This window comes from Genypterus blacodes, unplaced genomic scaffold (assembly GCF_046128005.1).
Source record: "Genypterus blacodes isolate CSIRO-AG114 ecotype Tasmania unplaced genomic scaffold, CSIRO-AGI_Gbla_v1 ptg000002l_1, whole genome shotgun sequence".
In the NCBI taxonomy this organism is placed as follows: domain Eukaryota; kingdom Metazoa; phylum Chordata; class Actinopteri; order Ophidiiformes; family Ophidiidae; genus Genypterus; species Genypterus blacodes.
This window is the reverse complement of record NW_027466816.1, coordinates 1444556-1469322: the sequence shown is the minus strand read 5'-3', so window position 1 is coordinate 1469322 and position 24767 is coordinate 1444556. Positions and strand designations below refer to the sequence as shown.

At 43.7% G+C, this 24767-nt stretch overlaps 3 protein-coding genes across 3 annotated transcripts in view; all 3 read right to left on the bottom strand.

The window, feature by feature from the left end:
* The window catches only part of ablim2 (actin binding LIM protein family, member 2), a 35748-nt gene extending 35141 nt beyond the window's left edge, over positions 1 to 607 (bottom strand). The window contains exon 1 of the mRNA XM_076152930.1: positions 364 to 607. Within this exon, the coding sequence (XP_076009045.1) occupies positions 364 to 376 (13 nt within the window). The 5' untranslated portion in view covers positions 377 to 607. The remainder of the gene's footprint in view (positions 1 to 363) is intronic.
* Positions 608 to 2055: 1448 nt separating this feature from the next.
* cth1 (cysteine three histidine 1) lies at positions 2056 to 3304 on the bottom strand. Its single transcript, XM_076157274.1, has one exon. It carries the CDS (start codon positions 3302 to 3304, stop codon positions 2330 to 2332), a length of 975 nt encoding a protein of 324 aa, XP_076013389.1. The 3' UTR covers positions 2056 to 2329.
* A 2618-nt stretch (positions 3305 to 5922) lies between these two features.
* Positions 5923 to 24426, bottom strand: mta2 (metastasis associated 1 family, member 2). The gene is made up of 18 exons (XM_076151194.1): positions 23998 to 24426; positions 20062 to 20129; positions 18686 to 18779; positions 15948 to 16065; positions 15601 to 15664; positions 15374 to 15491; positions 15122 to 15224; positions 14764 to 14863; positions 14376 to 14564; positions 13264 to 13338; positions 13112 to 13170; positions 12924 to 13024; positions 10680 to 10819; positions 10354 to 10582; positions 10127 to 10216; positions 9917 to 10035; positions 9526 to 9668; positions 5923 to 8782 (listed from the first exon to the last, which is right to left on the bottom strand). Exons 1-18 carry the CDS (start codon positions 24023 to 24025, stop codon positions 8605 to 8607), a joined length of 2016 nt encoding a protein of 671 aa, XP_076007309.1. The 5' UTR covers positions 24026 to 24426; the 3' UTR covers positions 5923 to 8604.
* Positions 24427 to 24767: the final 341 nt, after the last annotated feature.

Here is a 24767-nt window from a genome sequence, read left to right as displayed (position 1 = left end):
CTTTGTCATGTTGCATGCAATTCACGCGCAAATCACATGCAATTGACATTTGTCTTGCAACTCCAACTATGTTTTTGGTCAGGGAAAAACTGCCAGAGGGGCCCAAACCACGAAATCTAGCCCCTGCTGCTGTCATCCTATGACACATGCAAAATACACATTTCACACTGGGAATATAACAGTGACGCCCCTGCAGGTGAAAAACAGAATGACAGCCAATAACAACACAGTTTATTGACAGATTCACTGGGAAAATGTGGGATTTCAGGACAATAAATCCTTAATTTACAAGATAAAAACCAATGTGGTCTCTAAAAATGATAATGGCGATGATGCTAATTTGATGATGATGTTGATTCTTACCGGTGCTGCTCATGATGCAGTCTGATGTTTTGTGCAGTCAGATGATGCTGTCTAACGCTACATGGATGATGCCAGCGGCCGTACAGCGCACAAACTTCAGCGCCTCGCCGGCTGAAGGGCGCGTTGACCTGGGCTGCTGCCGAGAAGAGGCCGCCTGCTGGTCCCTGGAGCTCCACAAAACACTCGGCCCTGCATCCACCTTCCACTGCGGGGCTGCGCTCCTCTGCACGGCGCACACGGCGCAGGCTGGGCGTGGGCGCTCAGCGGAGAGCGCAGAGCGGAGACAAGCTGCGGAAAAAGACGAGTGTCTGGAGGAATCTCAAAATAAAAGTCTGGCCAATCCTGAAGTTCCAGGTTCAGGAGAGCTCATATGGATCATCAATCAACGATTAATCAAGTAGTAATACGAAAATATGTACCATATATTAAGTATATATAAAAGATATAATTTGTATATTTTCTACCTTTTTCTATTTCTTATCGTACAATCATGGTGATATCAGTGAAAGCTTCAAACTTAAAAAATGCACATCCCAAAAAATGTAATCCCATTTCAGTTTTCTTTCGAGGGGGAAGGTCAAACTGTTATGAGAATAAAGTCGTTACTCAAAATATTAAGAGCTCGTCCGTGCTTTCATTTTGTAGGGGAAACTTTCATTGCTTTCCGTTTTGCGCTTTTACTACGGCAGGCTTGACGAATGCCGAGTCCCAGGACAGACAGCGCCACTGCGCCGAGCTGTGGTGGAAACGAGAATTGTAGTTTCTAATAGGAAAAAAAAAATACTCGCTTATATTCTGGACAGCGGCAATATAAATATAAAATGATAATTTAGGTACTAACAATTACTTTCATTCGTAGTTCTGATTTTCTTTGTATGCCATCTCTTGCTCCCCTTTCCTCTGTCCCATCTTTCACAACGCAATTTCTTTCCTTAACCTGACTTAGTTTTATTAGTTACAAAAGTGTTTCTACTGTGAGACAAAATATAAATTTATGGATTATGATTGCAGTTGGGATGATGATCACTTTCAGACCTTTGACAGTAAACGGAATGTTGAACTAGAGGCTTAGCACAATAAACGCAGCCACGTCGCCTTCTGCTGGCGCTGAAGGGAATCGCCGCAAACGGTCGACTCCAATGAAACCCATTGGTTCATGCAAACTACAAGAAGACAAAGCGCTTAAGACTCCAGCGCTTTTCTGAGAAAAAAAACAACATTTGCCATGGCTGAGAAACACATTCAGGTGAACTGCTTGAAGGGAACTATGCTAACCACAATTGAACATCTTTACAGGGAAGAGAAAAAAAAAAAAGCCTGGAGAACACTTGAATTCGTACTTTGTCAGAATGTTACAAAAAAAGACTGGTATTTCTCAACTGCGACAAGGTCCTTCTGTAGCGCTTACAGATGTAGGAGAGCTGCAGCCAAGCAGAACAAAGCATTTTGAATAAAGTGCAGTGAAACATTGTAACCAACTCCATCACCACAAGTATCAGCGTCGCCATCGCCATTTTGCTTCTCCCAATCTTAGAACAAATGGTCAGCCATGGCTTTTTAAAAAGCAGTTGAGCTGGGTTGTAGGCAAGAGAGATTTTTTTTGAGAGATCCATTGTAGTTTGAAAGTTTAATTGAGCATTTAAATAAATTTCAGCCACAGACATTCAGAAAGCACAACATCTCACACCAAAATTGTGGATAAAAATTAGTTTATTCCTGAAGCTGAGAATTATTATTCCCACTACCGAGTTCATAAATAAACATTTCTGTACAGTTAAAAATATTAATACATTGTGGCGGTTCAGACAGTCGTAATCGCCATCCAGAACAAACAGATGCTTCCAAATGGATCTGCAAGTGAGCACTCAAACTGAGCAATTAAAAAAGTCTAAAAAAATAAAGTAAAAACACATCTAATCTAGTTGTAGCGACAAGTGCTGATGCTGGTTGGAATTCCAAGTCTGCATTACAGCGCCCTGTTGTCCTGGGTGGCTGCTACCTGCCTGCTCTCCAGCTGCTGCAGGTGCAGGGCGAGCGGCAGCAGCAGCAGGTTCAAGTGCTGGTTAGAGAACGTGAAAGCATTGTGTGCCGTTGTCTCGGAAGGAGGTGTAGCAAGAGGAGAGGCCGAAGTCGACGGAGGAGAGGACCAGTTCGGGGAGTCGGGCGACATGGAGAACGGCGTGGATGGAGAGAGTAGGTCTGTGTTACCGCGGGAAAGCTGAGGGAAGAGGGACGCTGGCCACGCCTGGTCAGCACCTGGGGTTTTAAGCTTGTTGGGGAGGCCGTGCTGAAAGCGGCAGCGTGTTCCGTACAGGCAGAAGCCAAACGCGCCGAAGGTGCGGCACAAAGCTCCACGTGGCTTCCACGCCTTCGGTTGAGGCTGAACTTGGGGTTCCGGGCTGCTCTTCTCCTCGACGTCATCGGTTACCTCCTGGTCGCTGCCAACGCTCCCTCCCTCAACGTGCAGGAAGGTGCAGCGAGTGCCAAAGGGACAAATTCCAAAGGCACGAAAGTTGCGGCAGGGGATGTTTTTACGGTGGCGTAGGGCAGGGCGCTGCTCATCTGGGCTGTGGACGAACAGGCAGCGGCTGCCATAGTAACAGTAGCTAGTGGTGTGGTAACTGCGGCACAGCTGGGTCTTGTACTTGGGGTGGCGGAAAGGCACATGGAGCTCCTGGAGGCCGTGGGCAAACTGACAGCGCTCGGCGTACTTGCAGAAACCAGTGGCGGCGTAGGTGGTGCAGAGCTCCGTCTTGTAGCGGGTGGAGCAAATCCAGGGAATGAGTGGGGGAGAGGAGGACCCAACTAGGGGATGCAGGGCCTTCGCCAGAGAGATGCCGCCAACTCCTTTAATGTCGCCATCCGACACGTCACTGGACAGCAGGTTGCCTACAAGCTCTTCATCCTGGTAGGGAGGAAGAAAGTGGTCGTCGCTGCTCATCTGCAAAACAAAGTTTGAGTGAAGCAAATTTTGTTAAATGGCAACAAACCAAAAATATGGACAGTTGGGTTCACTTTAGTGGTCACGTCATGTTGCCTAATCAAATGATAATCTTTTTTGTGCACTGCAGTGCTAAATTGTTCCACAAGGGGGGAATCACAACTAACACCTTTGTGACTTTTGCTGAACTTGAAATCATATACACCACGTGTATTTTGACAAATAGGCAGGGAATATAACTTCATTGTGACCTGAAGTTCTTTTATCTACCTTTGTTGAACACACTTATTGTAAGTCACTTTGGATAAAAGCATCTGCTAAATGATCGTAATGTAATGTAATGTTGTAGCTCATTCGTGTAGATTAAAAACAACCACATTTTAGTTTGACCTCTTCAATAATCTTGCTTCATGATTTGAAAGCTACAAAATGTATGCATTCAAGATCATTGTGATTTAGCATTGAAAAGTTGTTTCTCATTTCTGAAAAAGCACAAATATTGTGGAGTAAATTCATTATAATAGGAGCCTACAGTAAAGCAGTTTGGATGGGAAGTTGGTTTAAGAGTTCCGACGGGATCTTAAACTAATCTTTCATAAACCAGAACGTTGTTAAAACTGATGGCTAAACTAAAAATGTACATCTCTCCGTTTAGAGGGAAAGGGAAGGTGATAAAGACACGCACCTACATAACAAACAAAAGTACAAATGTAACCGAATTATGTCATAAACGAATTTTGCCACCGTTGTATAGACCATAGCGAGACCAGGGCACAAATGCGTCCATTTCTGAACATTAAGAACCTTGAACCAAATGCTGAAAACAACTTCCGGCAAAAACAACAACTTTAAAATCCGCCAATTAAACGCAGCTCGTTTGTATGAAGTCAGTTACCTGGGGTTTTGAAAGAGCCTCTTACCTCAAACATGGCCGCAGATTGACACACGTTCCTTGGGGCTTTGGGAGCTCGGCAACGGCAGGGTTAAAGCGTCCAAACGTGTGGGGGCGAAGGGGCGAAGGGGCGAAGGGGCGAAGGCGCTGCGGTGGAGTCTCGGTGTCAGCGGCCTGTCTGGAACTCAACCTCGTTAGGAAGCTCGCCGGGGAACAAAGCACGCGCCTCTTTTAAACCCCACACGGCTTCTCCTCCCGCCTTCAGCTTCAAACAAGGATCAGGTGTGCTCGAGCTCAGCGTCACCTGACACCGCGAGTGACCAATCACAGACACGTACGGGAGACGCCTTCAAAAACTGGCAAATGGGGTTGGAAATCTGCGGGTTTATGTCAAGCTGAATACAGACAGGTAATAATAATAATAATAATAATAATAATAACGATGATGATGATGATGATTCTTTGATCAGTTGTTCACATTTCAAGTGTCTAAACGTCAACGTGACCCCTGTGGAAACACGTCACCAGTGGGGTCACCACACATTTAATCAAATTAAGGTTCTAATAATCGTCGCGAGGGGTCAGTGAATCTGCACAACACCATTAATTACAACAAAACCAACACATATATATGATTAAAATAATTAAAGATGGGAAATAATTGATGCTTTAGAATCTTAAATTGCCACCACGATATGTTTGTTTTGATTTACTTGATTCAAAACAATTCTTCAAATATATGAGACAGAAATCATGACTAATTACCATGTCTTTACAGAGTAACAGACCTCGATTTTGTGCCTTTAAATTCATTTATTGAGGCATGTAAATGTGTTTTAGACACTGGGCACTTTGGATCCATCCATGTATACATATTTACTCTCATTTGTGCCTCAATTGCAGTATAGATAAGTTATCAGAGTATTGGCTGTGTAAATGTGGATTGTCCGATTAGTCACAATAAACACAAGAGCCACACATTTATATCATTTCTATTTGTGGTTAATCTTATTTTTGTGTTTTTTATCTTATATTTGTGGTTAATCTTATTTTTGTGTTTTTTATCTTATATTCTTGTTTCTTTATTCGTTAATTATGCTGCACTGTCCTGGATTTCATTATTACAGGCAAGCCAATCCACATCCTGAAGGACAGAATCAGCAGCTTTAAGAGCCAGTGTGGAAAACAACACCAGAAACCAAGATTGTAATCAGATTCAGTCTGGGAGCTCAAGCAGACGTCTGAGCCCTATAAACTTGACTCATTGATATTTGGATTTTTTTTGACTAAGAAATACTTTGATTCAGTTGATTCAGCAGACACAGAATTTTCATCCTTTCAGTTACTTGACCTCACTGTAAAATGTACCAGATGAGAGCAGTTTGTGCTTAGGGAGCCACTCAGATTTGATTAGAAGCATACATTAAAATAATTAATGAAAGTTATGTAATGAATGTGAATTTAAAAACTAGTAATGTTTCAGTATTGCAATGTTATTAGCTAAAATACTTTATCATTGCATTATGAACTTTGTGACAAATATATGATCCTTTTGTCAAAAACCATTTGAAATGTTTAAAAATTCCATTGCAAATTTGAAATATATAGTGGTTTGTACATTACGCAAAAATAAAAAAAATTATAAAAAAAAAAATATCTTCAAGTGGTAGGAAAAACACAGAATCTGCCACCTGGAAGAACAAAAAACAGAACCAGCGCCACCGTGTGACCACAAAGAAAAAAAATCTTTATTTCTTTTCTTATCAAGATACATTAAAGATACAGAGATGTCGGAATAAAAAACAGTTGAGAAATTTTTTTTCAATTGTAGCACTTTCGTCTCTCTTTCCTAAAAAACCAAAGCCCGCTCTGTTCACCCCCTCCCGCCAGATGGAGAGCAACGCTGTGCAGTACTTTAACAGAGCCACAATTACACACTTCAGATGTAAAAAAAAGTTCCAATATGCCAGGTTTCACTTTACACAGATTAGTACTTGCCATTAATTTAACACTTTGACTCCATCTTTCTTTTATTAAGAAACATTAGGAGCAATCCTGCGTATAAATCTGACAAAACCCCTCGCTGCCATAGGGATTCACATACTGAAGAGGAACTACATGATCAAATTACATGCTGAGCATTTCATGACGACGGAACAAAGTAGGAAAACTATAAGAAAAAGAAAATTACACAGCTGAAATGTCCTTTTGCATCGTCATTTTCAAAATCACAATCAAAGCGTTTCATTTTGCACTTACGTCACGCATCGTTTACCAAGAAGATTGTGGACCAGGAGAAAAAAAAGGTGACTTTCCCCAGTTCCGACTACGATAATCATTATTCTTGTTTTCAGATCTGACAACCAATAGGCGTCGTTGGTGCACTTCTGCTGGCCAGCGTTATTTGTTTTACCCCACCCATATTCCGACAAGAAGGATGTGATTGGTTAACTGGTGTCTATGAGATCTGAAATGCCGCACTTCTGTGTTTTGTACAGATGTGGCCAGATAACAGTAGGCTACTAAAACCTGAAAAATGTATAAACCTTGATTATTCATAGGATTATTTTCACCTTCTGCGTGCATGTGAAGTCATTCCTCTGTATTGGATCCCATTCCTTCTTGTGGAAATTTGGGTGAAAAAGAAAGCGCTGCTGGTGACCTGCCTGCATCCGTGGGACGTATGACATAATCTGCACGCCCGAGTTGAGACGCTTTAAAATTCTGATATCCGAGCTGATCGGAAATCTCACATAACCTCGATCCTCTTCTGTACACATTACATATTGCTGCTTTATTAGTTCGGCAACCGACCAGTGACACTATCCTGTCAGTTTCATTCGGAAACGATGTGGCTTCACGTTAAGAACAATCCGACAATATTTTCCTGAGATAACGAGGTCATTGTCTCCAGCCATTTCCCCCCCCCAAGGTACACAATATTTTTTTCTTCCTTTTTTAAGATCTCAAGGAAACAAAAGTTGTTTTCTCAAGGTCATGGAATTATTTGAGAAACTGAATGTTGTTTTCAAACAAAATCATTTCCTTGTGCTCCGCCATCTATGGAAAACCATTTTGAAGAGCGATGTCGCTCATCTTTTCTGATTCCATACAAACCTAATGAGCGAAGGCAACACTTAGCAGTAATCGATCTGAACGTTGAGATCGAAAGGACAAATCCTCATTTTTGTTCTTTTCCTGGAATTTAGCCTTTTTTCTTCCAATTTGGAATGATCAATTCCCACAATTCCGTGTTGTTGCATTTCTCACCACTGCTTGGTCCAACTAGTCAGGGGATGGAGTGTAGAAACGTGAGGACGTAATCGCCCACAATTCTATGCAGACTTCCCAACTGACCCGAGTCCACCACCGTCTCAGACTCGCCACCAAGTATGTAGTAAGTAGTAACGAAGAATCAAACGGGAGGTAACGACAGGTTAGGTTTTGCAACGCGAATCTTGAGTTAACGTGAGCGACGGATAAGATTCATCCTGCTTCATCGTTTCCACAGAAACTAGATTGTCAACAGTGCAAAACCTGACCCTCTTACCCAAACATCAATCAGTCAAATCAGACATCACCAATCGTGTCTTTCGCAGTGTCAACACAGAGTAACGCGTATAAAAAAAAAAACAGGCTACAAAGCGATTTGCTGCCATTTTTACAAAACATTATGATTTTCACAAAATTTACGTCCGAACAAAGTCACTGACATAATTTATCAGGACAGTAGTCCATAGAGTGGACCATTATGATCCAGCAACTCTACATGAAGTTCTCAAAAAAAATGCTTCGTCAGTCAATGACGGACGTGAATTTACCTGAAAATCATGGCGCTTTGTGAAACCGCCAGGATGTCACTTCAACGGCAACGCAAATGAGCGAAACATTGAACCTTACACGTCCACAGCCCCGACCCCCACTCGCATTGTGCAGGCATCGCCCCAAAACGATTATTCTATTTACAAAACTGGAGAGAGTCAAGAAAAAAAACAAACGTGTGCTTTGTCACCGTGGTTTCAGAACGAGAAACTACTTCATTTAAATTACACATTTTAAAAGTCGGCGTCATTAAAAAGGGGCAAAGCAAAAATAATTAATGAGCTAGAATAAAACGTTAACAAACCCGAAGAGAGAGAGTGTGTGTGTGTGTGTGTGTGTCTTGTAAAACGTGATGTAAATGTACAGCCATTTAAGTGCTTGTGTGTGTGTGTGTGTGTGTGTGTGTGTGTGTGCGTGTGTGTGTGTGTGTGAAGTCAGACAGTACCAAAAAAAAAAAAGACACTCAAAAGGGAGAGGAACAAAAAACTACTGGTATGGCGTCATGTGACCAACGCGGCCACCCCCCCCCCCCCCCCCCCCCCCACCCCAAACCCCCACAGTCCTGTTCAAAGATGCCCCTTCCACCTCAATCCTCCAGCACGATGGGTTCGCTAGTGCTGGAGGGGAGCAGGGGCATGGCCAGGGTGCGGGGGGGTGGAGGCGGTGGGGGTGGAGGCGGCGCTGGCAGCTTGATCCGGACTGGGAGGTGAGGTTTCCTCGCTGCCCGGCGCATCTCAGACTGGGTCAGATGTTTCCTCAGAGCCCTGTTTGGAGAGAGACCACCAGAGAGGATGGTGTTTACGCCGTTAGAATGCAAGGCGTGGGCATGTCAAACGCTACTTTTAGGAGCTGGACCAGCACTCGAGAACTTGCTGGTAAGTACAATTCACAAGTATATTGTACTTACCAGCAAGACTATTTGGCGTCCTACAGAAGCTCCAAGTCTTTCACGAAATACAACTTGCCACAAAAACATTGCGACACACCACAAAATTCGCTAGCTTCTTGAGAACCGACTCCTAAATGCAACATAGTATAATCGTGTTTAGTGCCAGGAACAGCACTGCAGAACCAACTCGAGGCTACTTCAGTCACTTTTCCATTCCAGCTTTACACAACAAATGTTAACAAATTCAACGTAGTTCAAATGAATGGTGTTTCTAATGTACTATAAAGAACCTCAATTATCATATTAACGTGGAAAATTGCACCTATTTTCACTTTCGGGTTATGGGTTAATAACCCTGTGATTGTGGGTTATTAGCAGGAATTCCTTGGCTTCCTTGTGCTTTTTATCCACTGTGTTAAAAAGGGTGTGCTTTCAGTTTGACTTTAGAGATCGAGTGGGGCTCGAAAGAGAAATGTGGTGTCACAAACTTTGATGCCTGCAACAAAATTGGACATCACAGTAGCAAAGGCTAAGATGCATCCAGATTCTTAGTTTGAACTACATTTTCGAGGCATTTCTGTGGTCCATTCCAGTGTGAATACAAACTGTTAAATGCACCTGGTGTCCTTGGTTGCGACGAACACCACAGGGTTTGGAGCTTCTCCCTGGCTAACCTTCTGCCGCTTGATAACGGACTGAGACGTGGTCCTCATCCCTGAGGAGAACGGCCTGCCATTGGCTGGGAAAGACATGCCAGTAGCCTGTGGACCAATCAAAACGTTAACATGCAGGTTCAAGCTTCATAAAGCTGCATTTGATAACAATTTTGATTTTTTTGTAAATTATAATAATAATTTTCTGAACAAAAACAACAGACAGTCTGTCAACATGTCTGTTGTTTCAAACAATTGTGATTGGTTGATTAATTTTTTGTTTTCACAAAATCTAGAAGTATAGTTGCGTCTAAATGAGTGAAGTGAAATCCAGCCCTTTGTTGGGGAATACTGACGCTGTCGAAGGCCCTCTTCCCCAGCAGGCTGGCGCCCACTCGTGGCTGGCTGGCCTGGTTGCGGTTGATTGGGGGCGGAGCTCCCCGAGGGGGTTTCAATTTCAGAGGGGCCGAGATGGCTGCAGAGAGAAAACCAACAACCATTGGTCGTCTGAAGGATGACACTTCTTAATGTTTGTTTGTGAAAGTGAAGAGTTATTTGTTTCTTACCTAAATCTTTCACGATGTTGGCCAGCGACTGCCGAGGAATCACCCGGCTCTTTACCGGAGCTTTTGTGGCTTTAGGCAGCCTGGTCATACCTGAAGAAACAATGTCAATCATCAAATTAAAAAAAGTGTTTAACCAATGCAAAGTCAATCCATCAATCAACAACCTTTCCTGACTAGTCAAACATCATTGATGATGCATTAATTAGAGTGAGTGCGTGTTTACATACACTCAGCCTTGACAGCGTTGGCATTGATGGAGGCGTAGGGTCGACGTGCAGCCCGGCGAGGCTGCAGGATGTCCTCGCATACACGCCGAGCAACACGAGTCAGCTTGGTTGTCTGCAGGATGAAGGTCTGACGGTTTTTAGCCAGCAGTTTGGCTCTGCCCTCATTGCGGGTAAATGGCGACAAGCCCTGGGCCTCCTGGCGGGTCATGTGACCTCGAGGACCTGATTCCTGATTTGGGAGAAAGAAGACGATCCAGATCAACTGAAACAAACATTCATCCAAACGCAGATCAGGGTTATTAATGAGAAGATGGACTGGGACATACGGATCCAGTTCTGGTGGCGCCCTCTAGCTGCGTGGGTGTCTTCAGGCCACCATACTTCTTCCAGTAGATCCAGCAGGAGGCGCACAGTCTGCACTGCATGTTGGGAGGCCCCCAGGCGTACCACTGAGGGGACTGAGCCGCTACAATGGGGACAGATAATCAGGTTTAAAGTATGCAACAAATAACATACAGTTGTGGTCAAAAGTTTACATACTTGTAAAGAACATGTATGCACGGCAGTCTTGAGTCTCCAATAATTTCTACAACTTATTTTTTCTACATTCATGAAGTTTGGTTCTTGGTTCTGAAGTTATTATGGGTCTACTGAAAATGTGACAGAATCTGTGTCGCTAGCTCAAAAGTATACGTACAGCAATGCTAATATTTGGTTACCCATGTCCCATGACCAATTTCACCTCAATAAGGCACTTTTGGTAGCCATCCACAAGCTTCTGGTTACATTTTTTGACCACTCCTGATAGAATTGGTGTAGTGTAGCTAAATTTGTTGGCTTTCTAACATGGACTAGGACAGGGGTCGCAGGCAAGTCCCAGTAGATTTTAAGAAAACAAATATGGAAATAAAGCTCTGATTTTGGAGATGGAGGTGATACCGTGACACTGAAATAAAGAAAAGTGTTTAATATTTCGTCAACTAAAATATGTGTCTCACACCGGCGCCTCTCCCTGCCGCCTGCAGGTGGCTTATCTCGAGTTTCTGACCCCCGGTAAGCTATCCATGGATAAATCAAAGAAAAGGAAAGTCTCGGAGGAAAATAGAGTTCAATTCAGCGTGGACAGATTCATTTGTTTGTGGAATGATTCAGGCTTACCTGTATGCTTGATATGTGGGGAGAAATTAGCAAACAACAAAAAATGTTGTACGTGGAGCTACTAAGTAAATAATTCACAAACTATTTAGATGTGCAATTATGCATGCATTTATACATGTAACGATACATGTAACTTTATGCTCTGTTTTATCTTAATTGTAAGGGTAAAATAGGTTTTGTGGCTCCATTTGAATTGAATTTTGTGGGAGAGGGGCCAAAATGGCTCTTTTGATAGTAAAGGTCGCTGACCCCTGGACTAGGACATGGTCTTGGAAAGTCAAAGGAGCTCTGCACGGATCTGAAAAAGTGGATCATTGACTTGAACAAGTGAGGAAAGTCACTTGGAGCCATTTCAAAGCAGCCATCAACTGTGCAAACAATTATTTACAAGTATAAAGTGCATGGCACAGTTGTGTCACTGCCACGATCAGGAAGAAAATGCAAGCTTTCACCTAATGCTGTGAGAAAATTGGTCAGGATGGTCAAAGGTCAACCATGAACCACCAAAAAGCAGTTCTGCAATGAATTAGAAGCTGTTGGAACACAGGTGTCAGTGTACACAGTCAAGCGTGTTTTACATCTGCATGGGTTGAGAGGCTGCTGTGCAAGAAGGAAGCCCTTGCTCCAGAAGCGATACCTAAATGCTTGACGGAAGTTCGCTGCTGTCACATGAACAAAGAAATGCCTTACGGAGGAAACTTCTGTGGTCAGATGAAACAAAAATTGAGTTTGGCCACAATGACCAGAAATGTGTGTGGAGCAGAAGAAGCTCACGCCTTTAACCCCAAGAACACCATGCCTACCATCAAGAATGGTGGTGGTAGTATTATGCTCTTGGCCTGTTTTGCTGCCAATGGACCTGGTGCTTACAGGAAGTAAATGGAATAATGAAGAAGGAGAATTAGCCCAAATTCTTTAAGAGAACCTAAAATCATCAGCCAGAGGGTTGGGTCTTGGGACGCAGTTGGGTGTTCCAACAGGACAATGACCCCAAACACACATTAAAAGTGGAACAGGAATGGCTAAATCAATCTAGAATTGAGGTCATAGAGTGGCCTTCCCAAGTTCCTGTGTGGACAGTGTGAAGAAACAACCCCATGTCATAAAGCCAACAGATTTAGCTTAAGTACACCGATTCTATCAGGAGTGGTCAAAGATTCAACCAGAAGCTTGCCAGAAGCTTGTGGGTGGCTACCAAAAGTGCCTAATTGAGGTGAAACCCATAATAACTTCATTAAAGAACCAAATTTCATGAATGTTGTTGGTGATAAAGAAGTATGCGCTTCAATAACTCTATGGCAGCGTTGAAGAAATTATTAGAGACTCAGGACTGCCATGACATACATGTTCTTTACAAGTGTATGTAAACTTCTAACCCTGAATGCTGACGCTGTTGGTGAGTTGGTACTTACTGTGGCAGCTCTCACAGCTGAGTCCTTTCTGGAAGCCCGCTGCCCCGTTCATGCCAGGCTTACTGCCCGGCACCATGATCTGGTTTGGGTTGGGTTTGGTGCTGGTGAGCGGAGCAGAAAAGAACAGGGAGGAGTTATTATGAGGTGTTCACCATCAGGGAGGAGCTGCAGTTGGATGCAATACTCACTAGGTGGGGATGTAGACCTGCTTCAGCTTGCTGTCTGCCTCAGCCGCCTTTAGTCGTTTCTAAGGGTGTGGAATACAATGGCAATGAAAGGATGATGAGAAACCGATGGACACAAGGAGCTGGAGGGCTTGCCATTAATTCTGAGCACATACCTGCTGAATGTAGCGGTCGGTGGTCTTCCACATGTAGTAGAATTGGACCACGCTGGCGAGAGACTTCCAAGGCAACTGAGGAACAAACAGACGAACCAAGCAGGTTGAGTTAATGAAGGATGACCATTGTATGTTCAACAAGTCTGTCCATACTGGATGATGGCAATGTTGTATCTTGCTCCATCCTATAGCCTCTTGATTATGTGCATCACTGTGTTCTACAAGATGAGGTAGGTTGGTCTTTAAGAAAGACGAGGGCACTGCATGGATTGTGGTTTATCTATAGGGCTCTTTGAAGTAAGTTTGATGTCCAGACCTTTTAACTTTATCTGTGCTACATGTTCATTCTGAGCCGGGTCAGGTGACGGGAGGCAGTAGCTCGGTGGGTAGAGCTTCCGCTTAGAAACCGGAGACAGGCCGGTTCAAGTCCCTGCCAAGGTGTACCTGAGCAAGGCACCGAACCCTCAATTGCTCCCCCCTCTGTAATGGGTGGTAATGAAATGTAAGTCGCTTTGGAATAAAAGCGTCTGCCAAATGATCGTAATGTAACGTAATGCTATGACCCTTACAGATGGAAAGTCAGTCACATTAAAACCTCTCGTTCCAGAAGACTTCAAAATATGTGCTGTTGTCGCATCTTTGCTCTTGAAAGATGACTCCTTATCAACTCATTATTCAGTTTCCTCTACATCTAAACAGCACCAGCAGCCACTTGGCCAGCAGGGGGCGCTGCAAGAGGAGGAAAAATGGTCTTATTACAGAACCATGATCCACAATCACTTGGCCTGTGAGTCCTGTTCCGCCTCATATCATCTCTATGCTCAGTCCAGTCCAGCAGGTGGCACCAGAACACCTCAACACAAGTGAAGAGGGTATCTAAGAGGGTTCCTCCGGGTATTTTTATGCACTATTTTATATATTTTTTACACCGTCTGTACTGTGGTAACATCAGAAGTAGCTGTAGTAGTACATCTACAATAGCTCCATCATCCCACAAAAACACTTTTGTTACCCAGACATGTAAAGCTCCTTTTCAAATTCCCACCACGCTGATCTGAATGACTGGCTGATTTTAAATTCAGTCCTGGTAAGGAACTGGCTCGGAGGCTTACAAAGTCTTGGCGGATGTCATTGAAGTCTTTGCCATATTTCTCCAGCGCCTCCTCGAAGAGCATGGCCTCCGAGGCACTCCACTCCTCCATCTCATCCCGGCACAGAACCGGCCCCCCCTGAGGGACGAGGGTGGACATGGCTTTGGCCAGATCGTAGTCGTTCTTCTGCAGCGTGTCCATAGCGTGGAACTGAGAGCAGAGAGGATCAGCGTGACAAAGAGGAAATCATAAAGGACAAACAGGAAGGAACGCAAACATTTAGCTGCCAATCAAGAGCCTGGGAAGGTTCCAGGACAGTTCCAGAGTGAGATTACTTGATTTCAAATTCCTGCAGTTCAGTCGAGGTTTTATTGTGAGCCAATATGTGCTGACAGCGTGCGCTGCTCACCAGTGTGATGTCTCTGGACGCAGCGGCAGCGCTCATGTGGAGGCTGGGCTGCCGTATGGAGCTGCTGCAGTCTAGGGCCCGAGCGAACGTCCCCACAGCCCTGAAACAGAGCTCCTGGTTACAATTCATCGTCAATACTCAACACAGAATCTATGTGCGTGTCCTGGTGCGCTGCTGGGATTCATTACATGGCCACTATGAGGGGCATTTGTATCGTTTCCAACAAAGGACCAATTTCCTGCCCTCCAAAACATCAGTGCTACCTGACAATTTGGAAATCATGACATAACCCAAGGATGGGTGGTAAAACTTTGTTCTGTCCTGACATCATGCAGGCAGACGGCCAGGAGAGCATTACCTCGCCACCACCAGGAACTGGTCGATCTGAGGGTCTTTGAGCTGATTGTTGGGGTCCCACACCATCGTCTCCAGCTTCTCCTGGATACGAGTATCTAGTTCATCTGAGGCAAACAGAAAGTTGACATTATGAATGAGTATAATATGAATGATTCAATGTAAACATATGACGAAGAAATGTAGTTCTTTTTGAATTCATTCTTTACAATTTGAAAGAGACCATGCGCTTCCCCTTATGGAATAAAGATCTTACCCTCGGCTAGTTTGTCAGGAATCTCCGCCTGGTATTTGGATCCGACCCGAATCTCACCCTGATCTGCCAGCAGCGTCTTCTGAACGGGGTCGAACACCAACGAGTAGAAGAAACAGTCCTGGACAGAGGAAGGCATCGTTTGACTGTGAGTCTGACATGACCAAACGGTTTGTGGCGAAGAACAAATTGCAACTTTGTTCATTTGTCTATATGAACTTTAATTTTACCTCTTTCTCCAGATAGCCAGCCAAAACATCCGTTTCGTTCAGGAGTGTGACGTTACATTTCCCCCTTTAAGAGATGCACGGAGAGTATAAACGCACATACATACATACAGCTTCAGATAAATCTGTGTTCATCCTCCTATTACTCGTGGTTACTGTCCTGAACACTAGTGGAATGTTCACAAGATCATTACAACTAAAAAAGGGTTAATCCCCTAAGGCATGAATGTGCTGAGCAAATCTACAAAATCCCCAATCCTCTTCCCACAAGCCCTTGCAAAAACTGTCTGTCTGGTGTAGCAGCATTGTATTTATTGAATGCGTGAACATGAGGCGTGGCAAACACGTACCGTATGTGAGTAGCAGGTAGGGATTCAAACTGTCGAGAGAGGAAAAGTTCTCTGTGTTTCAGCTGGTGTTTCTGTTGTTCGGACAGTGTCGGCTGCTTGGACTCTTCCTCAAATTCTCCTAAAACGTGAGGACACGCACACACAAACATCATAACACATTCACAAAGGGAAACCCAGATCATTCGTACTTTGTACATTGTACTGCGACAACAAATGCAAGTGAGATATAAACACAATGAATGGGATTCAGTCATTCCCTGGGAGTAAACGATGCATACGAACGTAGTCTCCCTCAGTGATGGGGACCATGGTGAAAGTGTCGCCCTTCACACAGACTACCTAAATATGTGAAATCAAACATGTTTCAAATACATTGTTGAGTCAGACCCTTGTTATGGTGACAAAGGCAGCAAACTTTAACCATCATAACAGTAACCATAATCGCAACTTTTGCTTAAATTGGTGGCGCAGATCTATGCCCTCAGGGGGTCGTCCCTGCTCTGTGTTGTTGGGTCTAAAACACAGAGGTGGGGAAAATAATCACTTCCAATTTATTCTGTCATTTAAAGAAAAACTTATTAGGAATCAATTTCTAATTAGTCTACAATAAAAATGTGTAGATGTCTCATGACTCTTAATCCAGGCAACAACCATGTGTGTGTGTGTGTGTTATCGGCCACTAGATTGCGCATTCCTAATTTGAGGCGGGTGAGTAATTTGTTGCAAGCTGGAGGGGAGGGGCCACATCACTCCATCTCTCTGGACTCCGCCCCTGCACTCAGCCACAGGAAACCCTGTCAGCGAGGGCACGGGAGGGGGAGCGAGAGAGAGAGAGAGGCACCGGGCGAGATAGCGAGGGAGGATGGTGCCTTAAGCCACACCCGTTTTTTGTTAACCTCTCAACCCCCACCTCCCTCCCCCTGTCCAGCGAGTCCCTGCCAGACAAAGTAGGAAACCCTGTGCACAAACCTGAGGCCCCCCCCCTCCCAACACATACACACACACATACACACACACACACACACACACACACACACACACACACACACACACGCACACGCACGCACACACGCACACGCAGGCACGCACGCACGCACGCACGCACGCACGCACGCACGCACGCACACACACCTCTGACAAAGACACAAGGCGAGTCAGAGTTAACCCATTATGTGCCATGGCCCTCGGGGGTAAATCAAGGGCCTTTTGTTCTCCGCAAAGACGGCTTCTTAGAGGTGTGTGTGTGTGTGAGTGTGTGTGAGAAACATGTAAATGCGTAACAGCAGCAAGCAGTTACAGTTCTACATCACTTCTTCAGTATCCCAAAGCACTAAACCAAGCTGAGCTGACCAGACCAGACTCAAAAGTGTGTTTAAAGAACTTCAGGTCAACAAGCTGACCCCTGGCATGACCTCTGACATAAGAGGAGGGCGTCGGATAGGAACATTTGGATTTGCTTGTTGAATATGTTATCCTGTGCATTCTACTGTCAATTACACAAATAATGACCACTGAGCTTGATACTTCACATCACTATGCCAAGAGCTGCACAGCGTGCATTGCTAGCTAACATTGCCTTCTTTTAGTCAGGCTGACGCCAAACCTTTGACCTCTTGGAGGTAGAATGTTTTTTGGTGCAGTTTCAATTTGACTACATCTGACTATGAAATCTTTGTTAAAATTTTTCAATAATAAAAACTCTTTGTTGTCTTACGGACCTATTTGACACAGCCAGGAAAAACGGTTTCGGTGACATCACTGTTAAAATGTTTTATTCGGCTTAATAAGAAATTACACCAAATAGATGATCATTTATTTAACGGCATTCCTCCTCCTAAGGCCCTACAAGTCAACACAAGCAGCTTGATCCCTGACCTCAATGACCTCACCCAACAGTCTGAAGCCACACCCCAATCCTCTATAAACCATGAATGGACAGATCTCTTCACTGGTTTGAGAATAAATGTGGTGCTGCGCCTAATAAAAGGCAGCGTTAACGCATCCATTTTGAGGGTGTGTGTGTGTGTGTGTGTGTGTGTGTGTACACGTCTTTGTCTGAAGCACTGCAGCCCGAGAGAGAGAGAGAGAGATAGAGAGAGAGAGAGCGAGCGAGCGAGGGAGAGAGAGAGAGAGAGAGAAAAGGGGGGGTGTCGGGATGGGTATTGATGTTGGGGCTAATATCAGGCTTCAGTGGTCTGCATGTCATTAACAACATCACGCCACCTCATCACATGCCAGATGCAAAGCGGAAACATAAAGGGAAACAAAGTTTCATTTTTTAAAAAGGCAAATAGACGTACAGAGCTCATTTTTACGTTTTTTAACCTCCAACATTATTTGAAGATGTTTGACGCCAATACGTTAAAATGATGAATATGAAGTAAGGCCTGGCCTCGGGAAAAACATTATATATACCAACAATGTATATAAAACATATATAGATTTTCATTCAAAAAATATTTAGGTTGCTTCCATTTAGGACGTCACTTTCACAACGGCCCCCAACTGTAAGGGACTTCCAGCTTCAAACTTCACATTTGGCAAAGCTAGAACTTACCTTCACACTGACACAATGCTTGTGTGCGGGTGGGTTTAACAAATCGGATGGACCCTTAACAACGCTTTATAAATTACTAAGATGGGAAGTTTGTTTACATCCAAACCAACGAGGCAGACAATGTTCCAATTTCCTCGCAAGGAAATTAAGACGGGAGTGGACAGACACGGCGGGTACTCACTGGCGTTACTGTCGGCCAGCGTGTTGAGGTTGCCCGAGATGTCTCGTCTCCTGAACAGACACACCACCTTCGCCTCCACGTTCCCATTGGCCGTCTGGAAGTGACACAGCAAAGCGCGGTTAGGATCATGAGAAGGACAGTCGATGATGTAAAGCACTTTAAACTGCACACTGTATGGACCGTGTCATACAAATGAAATTGACTGATTGATTAACCCAAGGTTATGGCCGTTGAAATGTATAATTGAGAGATTACTGGCCATTGTCACTTTAGTCACAGTATAATCAGAAATGTAGCATGCATTATTTAGTGCGTATGTTTGCTCCATGCTCTGTGTCCCAACCTGTATCATGGAAATCAAACTCTTTGTGCTCTGTGCCAATAAGCATTCGGAAGGAGCTCAAACCCATTAATGTAAGAGCATTACATAAACAAACTGATTCCTCCTCCAGGGAAACTAGCTCACGTCGCACACAGCCGCTGCGTTACATAAGAGCTTCCTGCACTGATATGATGTCATTAAATAACCAGCGGGTGAGATGCAGGCATGTTAGTATGCATGTGCACATCTGAAGGTGTGTTTAGGATGTGATGGTAAGTCCTAAACTACGTGAGCAGCTTCAGTTATACCACGGAGGTGAAAGACGCTTCACTGTGTTTGGCTCAAAACCGTGGCCAAAACAAAAAGGGGGCAAAGAGAGAGAGACGGGGAATTACACTCAACTACGCAAGACCCTTTTCTCTTTTCCCCCCCCCATCTCACTCTCCGTCTTTGTCACTCTCTCCCGCTTGCTCAGTCTCTCTCCCTCTCCCCCCTGTCTCGTCTCTCTCCTTCCACCTTTGTCCTAGTCTCCCTCCACCGTTTCTCTCTCTCCACCTCTGACACTATTGCTCTCTCTCTCACTCTCCGAATCCAACTCTTTGTATCGTTTATGTGCATTAGAAATCTAAGAAAAATGTGAACTCCATCAAATTCACAATTGTCTAGACTCAGTGTGCATTATAGTGCTTATACCATGAACCAGACACCTTTTTGGATGTTTCTATGGTCAGTCGTGCCGTTTACAGTTTGAAGCCTGGTTAGTTTACAATAAGCAATGCTGCCAGGAAGCAGAGTTTAAAGAACAGAAGAAACCCAATTCAGGATCATGCATCGCCTACGCATTTCAACCCAAATGAGACAAAAGATGTATCTTAAAAAGACAGATCTCAGTCCAAAATACCAAATTCTAGCTAGTTGCAGATAAAGCAAAGTCGATTCTAAGTAGCCACATTGAAATGGATCCTCTGACGGAAAAAACAAACATGTTAGCTACTTTTTTTAAATACTGGCTCGACACTTAATAAAAAATTCAACACGTTGATGGGACACTAACCTTGTTGAGCTCTTCTATTCTGCGAATCAGGTAGGGGTTGCTCGAGGAGTTCTCGAAGTACACGTAATCTGAAAGAGAAGAAAGAACAAAGGTCACACTCATAAAGAGAACATCTGATCAAACGGCACTTTGCAAAACACAAAAAGTAACATCTTAACATCTCAGCTAGTGAAATAGCCTCTTGCAACTTGAGGTAAGATGAATCGTTCACTGAACATCCTTCAACCAGATTTTTTCGGGATCCGTGCTGAATTCAAACTGAAAAGCCAGGCGGCTCATTTCCTGCTATCAATTGTTAATAACTGAATTAACTAATTTTTTGCTTGCGTTACAGCAACTGCTTTGAGGTTGTGAAGGACTTTGTTTGTTCTTCACTGCCTGTCTCATGAAATACCATGCAAACAGCAAGTTCATGCCAGAAAACAGGTAGCTAGCAATGGTCTCAAAGTCGTCATGTTACAAGCATTCAATTCACACCAATTCATTTAATTTATGAGTTCACCCCAATAATGTCAAATACAGTAATAATAATAAACAACATAGCTTCCCCCCTTGCTTATTTCCTACATGTGGATGTAAACGCAGCTAGTGCTTCCTTGACACATTTATGCTCAGTGGTGCGGCGTCACATTGAGCTCCATCTGGTACTCCCACAAGCGGGGACAGACGCCTCAGGAGGACATCAGCGTGCATCTAATGCATCAGCATGAGCGGGGGGGGGCCTTTCTTGCTCTACTTAACGCATTGATGTGGAGACATCATCACTGGACCACACGCATTTTGGAGAGTGGGAAGGTGCAGGCGGCAAATACTGCTCCTCTGTGAACTATCTTTTGACACAACACCCTTCAACACACAGACATTTACAGACAGATAAATCCAGCTAACCACATTTGAGGGTTGACTGACCTGCGCTGTGCTCGATTTTAAGTTCTGAATTGAAGTGCGATGAAAACACTTAACACGCTTAGCGGCTACGTAGGAGTGAAGTATGGAGTTTCATTTCCCGGTCTGATGTTATGGAAGTCTTAAGTTACAAATGGAAAGAAGTCAAGCAAAAGGGAACTGGTTAAAAACTAAAATTAAGAAAAGTCTGAATTGAGCCTTCTAAAGCTTTCAACTCAGCTCTGTTATCTACAGTTCAGTTCATGTTGGGGTGGGTGGTGTTTGTCAGAATGCATTTTGTAGAACATAATGTCCGTGTTAACCTGCTCATGGTCATTTCTCTCATTAGAGCACAAATATGTGATTATTAGTTTCAAGAAAACAACAAAATGGTGGAAAGCTGCTCCATGTTTACTTAAGAATGGCGCAATTTTACAAAACTCAATTGAACTTTGATAACGTTTTAAAACATGATGATGGAAATGCAGTTATTGAGGGGGCCCCCCTGCAGAGAAGAGTCCCCATCTCATTACAATAGGTAACTCTGCATGAAAGCCTGATTCGCACTCTGGTTAGTCTGAAATCATTCTGCTTCTGGAGATGTGGCGACAGTGATGTAAGCCACGTTATTGTCCGGTGGGACATATTGAAGGAACGTTTCAGCAGCTGAGTGAGGCCTGACGGATCAGCGATGCAGAGAACAAACACTCTGCGTTTGATGGGGATCAAACCCTGTGCTGTCCTGAAACAACACAACTCAGATTAACCTTCAGCATTATCACACGTCGACTATCAAAAGGATTCACGTATTGTTGATGGACGTTTTAAGTCTTAACTACAGAATGAATGAAAACCAATGTGCAGAAGCGGAAAAGAGAGAAAGTGGCTGCTCAGGGGCAGCTTGGCGAGCGGCGAGGGTTTGTTGTGGACGAATGCAGCTGGAGTGGCGCAGTGCTGCTGGGTGCTTGAGGGTGATGAAGAGGAGGAAGCCCTCTGACTAATCTCCTGGGACGATAATGATCTTACATACGGGCTGAACATTGTGTGCTTGGAGAGGGCGGCGAACAGACGAGGCCAGGATGCAATTCACCTGGATCACAGATTCAGATTCACATTTCAGGGTACCGTACAATCTGTTTCACTTTCAGTTTTAATCCAACTTTATCAAGAAAACTCTTTAAGAGGCCTAAAAGAACATTATTGAGCTGCATACTCTCTGGTACCTTATGATTGAATCAAACAGCAGCATGTAGACCTTTGTTTTCACATCCAATAAAAGGCTGTGCTGTATAAATTGACGTACAATAGGTCATAACCCTGCCTCATTGCCTGCCTTGCAATGTCTTGGTCCATTTTCATGGTCTGGGCATCATGATCAGAGCCAGAATACAAACATCAATTTCAGCCATGTTTGAGCCAACTCAATTAAGACCAATCGGGCCATTGTCCTGCACTCCACACCATAATTACCATGATAAGAGAACAGTTTGTGACTTTAAGAGAACCGATTTAAAACTGAATTGAGCTGATGGGTTTTTCCATGGCCTTTACAAAAAAGCGGGTCTGTAGGTCTTTGAAGGGACACTCATGGCTCCATGGACGTGTGTTAAAGCAGAACACTGTCTCTACATGAACATATTCGTTTAGTTAGATACAAATATGTTCACCTATGACCTTTGAGCCAAATATCACTTCAAGCTTAACTACTACAGTACTAAGCAAGACTATCACGGGTGCAGATTCTACAGAGGCTCCGCTGACCTCAACACACATCACACAACCTCCCGTCAAACTTATTAAAGCTCACTACTCACACTAACACTACTAATATTGGCAAAATTGTCATGAGTGAGGGCAACACGCCAATAATATCAGATTTCACAAAGTTTAAGTAATTTGAAGGACCTGATGCTGTGCTGGGCCCTCATTGGAAGGTAGTTAACACCAGACAATGCAGTGGAACGCACAAGTTCAGTGTGTTCAGGTCTTTTTCTATAAACAACCCAAAAACATTCGTGCAGATGACCATAGTAATTGTTACAGCTCCTTACACTCCTTACTACTACTCCTTGTAGTGAGTACTACAACGCAGAGCGGAAAGGGAGGAGCAACTCACAGCAGAAAATTATGGGAAAAAAATAAGCCCCTGCTGCTTACAAATGTGAGAATATGTTCCTATATGGTCCAAAGTCTAGGGAATTGCATAGACACTACTCTATTTTTACAAACTATAAACATACTATCATAATTATCTTATGCTGCTAATTGGAGTAGATTGCCGCCAAACAAAGTTTCATTGCAAGTATACATCTACTGCCTAAAATACACCATTAATGTACCAGAGCGAACTTTCTTTGGTTTAGTAAGAATATGGTCGCACAAAACCCAAGAAAGTACAGTTCACAATTACCACGTGACGGAGATTCGGCCAATCACATTCTTGCACTCGGAATAGGGGTGGGAGAATATTACGCGATAATGCTAACTGAATGGCTTCAACTACCACAGACGTCGCTACAGTTAGATCAATGCAAACCACACAACAGCAGCTAGCAGCTAGCAGCTAGCTAGCTACCTACTTCCATAACGTTATCGTAGGTACACAAACCGCGTCAGACCGGAGAAAGACGTCACATTTTCGACTGCCAAATGTACCACCGAAGCAAACACTTACATTTAAGTTAGACATAAACTTTCAGCTCGTAGTGCTCACGAGCACCCACCGAACACAACGAGTGAGGTTTATGAGAGCAAACCTCTTCAAAAGTTGATATTTTCATGTAATAAACCTAATTTGGTGTGTTGGGACATGTATGTTTAATAATAAAAACCCGGTATAGTTGTATTAATTGCTGGAGTTTACAGACGCGTTACATTACGGGATGTTTAACACGTTTAACGCTGTTCCATGCCAGTGGATTCAGGAGCTAAAGAGCTAGCTAGGGTTAGCAGCTAACAGAGCAGACAGCTAGCGGCTAGTTAGCTTAGCCACCTAGCTTCCGAGACAATCACGTTGCGGGGGGGCTCTTGAAAACCTAAAACATTCCTTACCTCCCACTCTGTACATGTTAGCCGCCATTCTCTTGTAACCTTTAGCAAAAACTGTCCCAGAGATTCCCCCACTTGCGTAGAAAAGGTCGATGCGGCTCTGTTTTATTCCTTCATTTATCGGAGACACCCCCGCCGCGAAACAAAGCCGGCGCCGGTCACAACAAGCAGCGCTGTGGCGGGTAAAAAGTTGAAAGTTTCTGTTCGGGAGCTTCCGGAGGTTTATCCCAAAAATAGCGTCTCTGTTTTCGGTCCCTCCAACGACCTTCTTCTCCTCTTCCTCACTCACTCACTCATTCACACACAGCTAGCCTGTCTCTTACTCCACTCTTCCTCCCATCCTCCGCTCCCAGCTTCATCCTCCTCTTCTTCACCTCCGCTCAGTTCAGCGCACACACATACACACACTCGCCAGGCCCCTTCGTTGTCTGCTCATCGTCATCTTCGGAGTTAGTCGACAATCATCGGCGATGTCACACACACGCTATCGATGACCGTAATATAATATAATAGAATAGAATAGAATAGAATAGAATAGAATATGATATAATATAATGTAATATAATATAATATAATATAATATAATATAATATAATATAATATAATATAATATAATATAATATGATTGATATGATATGATATATGATATAATAGAATAGAATATAATATAGATAATAATAGATGAATATAATATAGATAGATAGATAGATAGATAGATAGATAGATAGATAGATAGATAGATAGATAGATAGATAGATAGATTAAAATTACTC

What these genes read in the sequence shown, in the direction of transcription:
- mta2 (XM_076151194.1), bottom strand. Translation starts at nt 24,025, where the DNA reads ATGGCGGCTAACATGTACAGAGTGGGAG. An exon ending in CTGGCTATCTGGAGAAAGAG is followed by an intron (nt 15,492 to 15,600) that starts GTAAAATTAAAG and finishes TCCTCTGTCCAG; the next exon opens with GACTGTTTCTTCTACTCGTT. An exon ending in GCGCCACCAGAACTGGATCC is followed by an intron (nt 10,583 to 10,679) that starts GTATGTCCCAGT and finishes CTCCCAAATCAG; the next exon opens with GAATCAGGTCCTCGAGGTCA.
- cth1 (XM_076157274.1), bottom strand. Translation starts at nt 3,304, where the DNA reads ATGAGCAGCGACGACCACTTTCTTCCTCCCTACCAGGATGAAGAGCTT.